The sequence below is a fragment of the Octodon degus genome, unplaced genomic scaffold, assembly GCF_000260255.1.
Source record: "Octodon degus isolate 3935 unplaced genomic scaffold, OctDeg1.0 scaffold00112, whole genome shotgun sequence".
NCBI classification, from domain to species: domain Eukaryota; kingdom Metazoa; phylum Chordata; class Mammalia; order Rodentia; family Octodontidae; genus Octodon; species Octodon degus.
The window spans coordinates 8,021,739-8,029,294 of NW_004524688.1; the positions used below are offsets into that span (position 1 = coordinate 8,021,739).

Consider the following 7,556-nt stretch of genomic DNA (forward strand, 5'->3'; position numbering starts at 1 on the left):
ATGACTGAAGCAGGCATCTACCTTCAGCTCCTCAGGGGTGGACACTTTCATGGTCAGGAGCAGGAAGTCTCGGGAGTAGCTTTGTAGGAGCTCTAGTTGCTGCAATTCGGGGAGCTGGTTGAGGAACTGACCCAGAGGTGTCTGCTGGAAGATTTCTATGAACTTCTGTGGCAGTCCTGCAGGGAGGAGGCCAAAGAGCTTGTGTGTGAGAGAGAGAAAGCTTGTGAGAGAGAGAGGTGAGCTCTTGAAGGAGCTCACATAACCAAGCAGAGGGGCAGGAGCAAGAGCAGCAGAGGGGCCCTGCGGAACCCCAGAGCGGCACCTGCCCCCTGACCTTACAGCAAATGGTAGAAATGCACACTGTAAAGGTATGATTCACGTTACACTGAGGGCAGCAAGAGTCAAGCTAACCCCAGCAGGAGAAAGCATGAGATAGATGAGTCTGCCCCATCAGAATGGGTGTAGGACCCCCGGTTCCAAGTGAATCATGAATGTGTGGGCTGCTTCTCGGGGGCTGAGGTAAGAGACCGCACGCTAGAGAGGTCTAAGGGTAGGTGGTGGGGGTGGGTCCTGGACTGCTTGCTGTCCTAGGCAGGCAGGACCATGAAGGGTGCTGCCCTGAAAAGGACTTTCATGAGCCAGGCTGGGTCATGTTGTTCTGAGCCTGAGGGACAAGGCCATCTTTGAGCAGACTGACTGGTGTCTCCTCTGAGTAAATGTTGAAATGATTTCACACATGAATGATGACATTTCCTAAAAGACCATGCTGCCATTGGTCTTCCTAGAATGCTATGGCTAGACCGCTTGGCATGAGACAGCCAAGCAGAGTGCACAATTTTTGGCTTGTGTCACTCAGGAGGAACCGGGGTGGCAGCATGCAGGAGGAAAATGCTGTAGTGTAACTGCCCTCATTTGCTGAGGAAGCTTCACAGGGACAGTGCATCGGTCCCCCGCCTGAGTTGTCCAGGTACCTCAGATTGAGAATGATCAATGATGGCAGGTAACGAGCTCTCTCCCCACCAGAACACATCCCAAGCCACCAGGTCCCCAGCTGAGCACCAGCCTCCCCTGCTGTGCAACTCAGCGGCTTCTGACTCTTGCTGGAGTCCCTCGCTCCTTCAGCACAAGTTTTAAAATGAAGAAATGACAAAAACTTGAGGCTCTCCCACCTGCAAAGTGCTTAAACTAGAAATTTGGAAGTCATCCTGGTTCGTGCAGCAGGGCATCTGCAAGTCAGGACCGGTTCACTGCCCCCCCAGTGAACCTCACCTTCAGAGTCCGTGGTGTACTGAGCCTGCACATACAGCTCTTCCAGGTAGTCCTTGATCCTCCAGCTAAAAGGGACACTGTTGGAGGCATTCTCAGCCATGTAATTCTGCACCAGGATAGAGGGCATGTCACTCTTTGATCTGCAACAAGGCCCAGGACCAAGAATAGGTTCATGAGATGTCCCTCTAATATAGTCAGAATGATCGGAGCGATAGTCACTCCCTTCCCCACATTTAATCCCAAGCTGTACCCTACAGTTATTCCTGCTTCCATTGTCCTAAGAGAGATGGTGGAAAATAGGATCACCCATGCCCCAGGCAAGAGAACCCGCTGGTTAGCTCTCCTAACCTGACCTTGTGGTCACCCTTACTCCACTTCCACCTTATTACAGCCTTGCAAGTATGCACATCTCATAAATATAACTAAATCAGTACATTCTGATATGAGTATGCATGCTTAGCACCTGTCAGTCATTCCTGTCAATCAAACCTAGAGACTAGGGTGAGGCACCCAAAGCAGAGGTATCTGGCCTTTAAACTGTGAAAGCTGAAGTTGTTGGCCCCTTTTTTTCCCATTGTTGTTACCTATTTGGACCCCTCTACAGTGCTTTTCTGTCACCCAGCACCTTCCTTGGTCTGGGCTATATATATTTTTGGCATGCACTGGCCCTGAGCACAACTTTCCATGATCGTCATTAAATGTAGCTGCTTACTACTTACTACTGGGTGTGTGTCTGGTAATCCTTCCTTTGGTGTACACAAGAACCTATATACTATTATGGGCCACTCCACTGTAACAGCTGAAACTCCACACAACATACACCCCCAGTTGGGGGTTGGGGAGTGCCTCAGCAGTAGAACACTTGCCTAGGGCAAATGAGGCCCTTGTCACATTAGACCCCCAAAAGTGACCAAGACCACCAGCACAGGGAGGATTGAAGCCAATAGCAGCGTCTTTATTTCAGACTAAGTGTACCCTGGCCAAGGACAAAAGGACCCTTAACCATCAATAAAGGAAAAGAACCTGCTTTTATAGACTAATTTAAGCATGAGAGGGGGAGCCCTACTTAGGTAGATGGAAAAATTTAAGTTTTTCAGGTCACTGGTGAGCCCAGTGCCTCTTAGGGGAAGTGAAGCGCAGATTGACAGCAATATTCTTTTGATTTACAGCATGACATTCTGTAGATTTAGAGTGTTTCCCATAAGCCTGAGAACCAGGCCTATAGCCACCCTGATAAACTGATTTAGTCTCCTGGGCTGAATGGGGGCTTTCTGTTTGGACAGACTAGTGGCCTGCTGGAGTTTTTCCTCTTCAAGTCAGGTTGGGTCCAACATGAGGGACCTAACAGTCCTGAGTTTGAGCCCCAGCACCTCCCATACAGAGAAAGACTAAGCCAGGTGATGAGGACCCCACATGGCTGTCAGTCTGCCTCCCAGGTCAGGGTTCTGCAGTCAAGGACCTGGGGAGGTCCCTCATCAAACCCTCATTTACAGACGAAACAGAAACAGACCAAGGTGGTAGGAACGAAGCAAGGTACCAAAAGTCTCTGGCAGGACCAGGTCTTCTGGCTGGCACCTGCTCTTCTGTACCTGGAGCAAGGTGCATGCACCACTCCTGGCTGTGTGAAGGGTACTGAGTGCTCCACAGGCAGGGAGGTGAGGGGAATGGAGGAGGAGCAAAGACTTGCAGGGCTTGGGCATCACCTGCCACCTCCCTTTAGTTGCCCAGAGAGCAGCACCCATGGCCTGTTGCATGGGGGGAGGGGGGCACAGATCCTGACCTCCCCCTTCCCATCAATAAGAAAGCCTTCTCTCACCTTATGCTGTGCACAAGTGGAATGTCTAGGAGCTTGTCGTCACTGAAAACAAACATCCAAAGGTCCCGTGCCCAGGCTGGTAAGTCTGGCAGGGCCAGCAGGTCCAGGTTGGCATCCCTGTCGAGGAGTGCTATCATGCTCGCTAGGAGAGGGCTGACGGTTCCTTGAACCCGCTTCCACAGGGTGTGCCTGCAATTGGAGGACAGGGCCATTGTGGCTCAGTCACCACAGGAGACGTCCACTGCCTTGACATTCCTAGCCTTGCAAAACACCTGCAAAGGGCTGGGGATATAGCTCAGCAGCATAAGCATCTGCCTGGAAAGCACAAGGTCCTGAGTTTGATCCTGGTACTAAAAAGAAAAAGGGATACCACTCCTAATTCCCACATGGTAGCTAGGACAACGAAATGAAACACTGACTACTTCACATATAAGAATAGAGGCCAGGGGCCAGGGAGATGGCTCAGTAGAATAAGTGTTTCCCTGGCAAGCACAAGGGCCTGAGTTCAATCCCCAATTCTGCCAAAAAAAAAAAAAAGAATAGAGGCCAGGTATGCTGGTACTGGTCTGTAAGCCTGGCACTGTGGGAAGCTGAGGCCAGTCTGGACAGTTGTGTGAGTTAGTGAGACCCTGTCTCAAAAAAGGATGGGGTTACAGCTTTGTGCAAAGTCCCTGGGTTCAATCCCCCCCAAAACCCCAAAGTAAACTAAAGTGTCTAAAACTGGAGGCAGAAATAGAATAAGCATACTATCTCTAAGAAACTTTTTTTTTTTTTAAACTGAGAAGGTAAAAAAGCTCTTGGCTTAATTTTCTATATACAGCTTTTCTAAAATAAATCATTGAGGTTCTATCCATGAAGAAAATGATGACCAAATTCATTTAGAAAAAATAAAGGTTTTAAGAAAAATCAGGGGCCAGAGAGATGGCTCAGTAAGATAAGCGCTTGACTGGCAAACGCAAGGATCTGAGTTCGATCCCCAGTTCTGAAAAAAAAAAAAAAAAAAGAAAAATCAGTTGTGAATAAAATGCTACAAAAAAGAGACAGAAAAAGAGAAGGAAGTAAATTTGTTCTAGATCAAGTTTAAAAAAAAAGCAGCACAAGTCCATGTGGAACAGAGCTGTGTGGGGGTGAACTTGGAAAAGCTCTGCAGTTGTTAGCTATGAGCAAACCCAGGCAGGAGGACAAAGACAGGTCTGCAGTCACCTGCTGGCCCCAATCCTGGCACCTGCCACCCGGTCCCCAGGGCCAGAGCAGCCCTCCCACCCTGCCTCATAACTTTAAAGGTCCTCAGCCCAGAAGGAATGGCCCAGTTTTCACTGGAAAGAGACACGGGCAATGAATGATACTCATAGGTCTCACCTCTGGAGTCCCTGCTACTTCAGGCCATATGCTTGGGACAATGATTTTTCTCCCCTCCCTGAACACTATCATTTCTATTTTTTTTTAAATTTTATTTATTTATTTGTGTGTGTGTGTGTGTGTGTGTGTGGCCAGCTCAGCCCACCAGGGGGCGGGGCTGGCTGGCATGTGGTGCTGGGGGATTGAACCGCGGTCCCTGTGCTTTGCTATGTTTGTTCTAAGTAGGTGCTTTAGACCACTGAGCCATCTCACCAGCCCTCATTTCTATTTCTTATTTGTATTTCAGTATGTAGTCCAGATGGAGCCTGAACTCACTATGTAGGCTGGCTTCAAACTTGTGATCCTCCTACCTTGAGATTATAGGTCTGTATCACGGTACTGTATCTTATTGTATTGTATTTTACTTTACACTTTACCTTTATTTTATTATTATTTATTTTATTTTGTTATTTAATTTTTGGGTACCAGGAATGTAACTGAGGAATTCACACTTGCCAGGCAGGCGCTATACCGCTGAGCTAAATCCCGGGCCCCATGGCACCATTTTAATCACCTAAGTTGACCCCCAGTTCCATGGTTTTTGATAGGTTGGTACACATACCTGTTACCATAACGAACGTCCTGAGATGTATTTATTTATTTATTTTTATTTTTATTTTTATTTTCTAGAACTGGGGATTGAACTCAGGCCCTTCTCCTTGCCAGGGAAGCGCTTATTCTACTGAGTCATCTCCCCAGCCCCATTCTGAGATTTATAAAAGTTTCCTTATTATTATTATTATTATTATTATTATTATTATTATTATTTTTCTGTATTTTAGGGAAGGGTCTATAGAGTGTTCAGGGTCTCACTACTAGATCGGACTTTTGGTGATTCTCCCGTTTGCCCCTTCCCAAGTGCTGGGATTAAAGGCGTGCACCAGCACACCCAGTCTCAACTGCCATCTCAGTGTGCCCCGGGGGTGGGGCCAGCCTGGCAGGCCTGGAGATCAAATCCCGGTCCCTGTGGCTGCTTACAGGAGCTTTAATCTGCTGAGCTACTTGGCTGGCCCTAAAAGTTTCTTTATTATGAAAAAGGTGAAATACACAAAAGGAGACAAAAGTGTCCAATACCCTCCCCAAACCACATCCAAATTGATTCTGGGTTTGTGAGGAAAACAGTCTAACTTCCAGCTGCCAAGGTTTACAAGATCTACCCGGTGCATTTCAGGCCAGGGGGAGAGCAGTGGTGCAAATCCCTGGCCCATCCGCTCATGCTGGCCTCTTACCGGAAGGTGCCTGCCTCCTGGAGGGCTTCCAGATCTGCGGCCTCCCTGCTCACCCACTCCCTCAAACTGTAGGGCTGGTTTTCTTCTCGCTTCCTTAGAAGAACATGGAGGTGCTTCTTGGTCACCCGCAAGAAAAAGGCTGTCAAAAGGCAGAAAGGGGGACAGTTGGTTCACCCATGGGTACTGCATCTGCCATGCTTGTTGGCCGACTCCGACAGAGCTTTTGGCCAGGCCAGTTCTGCAGCAGACCATGAGAGATGCCTTTAGATTCACTCTGTGTCCATGGCTTCTGCTGAGTCAGACCTATAGGTCTCTCTCGCCACACTAGGGTGTGGGCAGGGGACAGGTGTGACTCCTACCATTGCACTCATTATCCTCATTTAAAAGGTTCAGAAGGATGACAACTCTCTTCATGTTGCGGGCACAGCCTTCATTCTGGTCCCTGAGCATTCCCACAGCGCCCTGAACGCAGCTACGCAGCAACCTGGTGATGTCCAGGACCTGAGCCTACAGGTAGGAAGACAATGTCCAGGGTGGGCAAAGGCAGAGGTGCCTGCCAGGGAGTCAGAACAGTGTGATGCTGGTTAGGAGACCTGGTGAAGTGGGGACCCCAAAGGCTGCCCTCACACTTCCCACGATGCCACTGGCGTAAAGGATAGAGACTCTGCCCAGCCCTGGACAGCTATGTGGGCTTCTCTAGTTCCTAGTGGAGGAGGTAAGAGACACATCTGTAGAGCCCACAGGGAGAACACAGTACTACAACTCACAGTGACACCTTTTGGGTCCGCAGGTTCGACCTCCATCTCCTCAGGACTTTTTACCTCCAGGTTGATCTTGGCGGCTTTTCCTGACCTGCTGGGCTCCACTTCCATCTCTTCCTCCTGGCTGCCTACTGAAGCACAGGAAACAAATGCACTCAGATCCTGGCCTGGGGCAGCACTGGCTGAGTCTGTACCTAGGCTGGGAGCCATGAGGTTTCCAGTCCAGAACTTTCTAGGAGGGGAACATCTGTCATGCAGATCTGCCCCAAATCCACCACGGAAGGCTCCATAGTCAGGGCTGAGGGCTGGCCCAGGAACCACAGGGGCAGGCCACATGCGATGGGTGCTCACTTGTGTGATCTTACCCGTGGCCCTGGTGCTCCGAATGTAGACCAGGGAGTATAGTACACAGGTCCCAAGCTCCTGCAGATGTACAGGTGAAGGGACTCGAAAGTGATGGGAGTGTGGTGGCCCTGCTTCCAGCACCAAAATGGCCAAAAAGTGGCCACATCTGGCACCTTCCACCTAGCATCCCACCTCTGATCCTCAGGCTGCTACCCCAGGACTCACGCTCAAGTTTGTCTCTTGGCTCAAACAGTTGGCTTATAGTAACGTTCTGCAGCTTAGTCACATCTGAGGCCATGATCACAGACCTCCGGAGGTCATCGATGTGCACAGACCTCCACAGCCCTGTGAAAAACAAAGTTACTGAGACTCTTCATCTCTTTTCTAGTTTCTTCTTGTTAGCCATGAGAAGCAATGTACTACTACCTTGATTTTTTAATTATACCGCTGCTAGAGGAATGACTGCTACCACCGGTCTAAGTCCTTGAACACAAGAGCAGCCATTGGACCCACTTCATGCATGTCAGCAGTGTCAGTATCAGACAAGGCCTCAAATAACTGACTTGAAAAGGATATATTAATACACACTATGATTCTTTCTAGATCTTGTGTATTTACCGGACCATAATCAGTGAAGGGATGTAAAAGACTGGTGGGGCGACATAGCTCAGCAGCATATGCGTCTGTCTGGCAAGGTCCTGAGTTTGATCCCCAGTAACAAAAAAAAAAAAAAAAAAA

The 7,556-nt window shown here is 49.0% G+C and overlaps 1 protein-coding gene across 1 annotated transcript in view; it reads right to left on the reverse strand.

Annotated features, from left to right (window-relative positions):
• Rnf213 (ring finger protein 213) overlaps positions 1–7,556 on the reverse strand; it is a 115,247-nt gene that overhangs the window by 38,616 nt on the left and 69,075 nt on the right. Inside the window, exons 33-39 of the mRNA XM_023699247.1 lie at positions 7,044–7,163; positions 6,480–6,604; positions 6,072–6,219; positions 5,713–5,851; positions 3,086–3,274; positions 1,270–1,409; positions 6–176 (exon numbers count right to left, since the gene is read on the reverse strand). Of these exons, the coding sequence (XP_023555015.1) occupies positions 6–176; positions 1,270–1,409; positions 3,086–3,274; positions 5,713–5,851; positions 6,072–6,219; positions 6,480–6,604; positions 7,044–7,163 (1,032 nt within the window). The remainder of the gene's footprint in view (positions 1–5; positions 177–1,269; positions 1,410–3,085; positions 3,275–5,712; positions 5,852–6,071; positions 6,220–6,479; positions 6,605–7,043; positions 7,164–7,556) is intronic.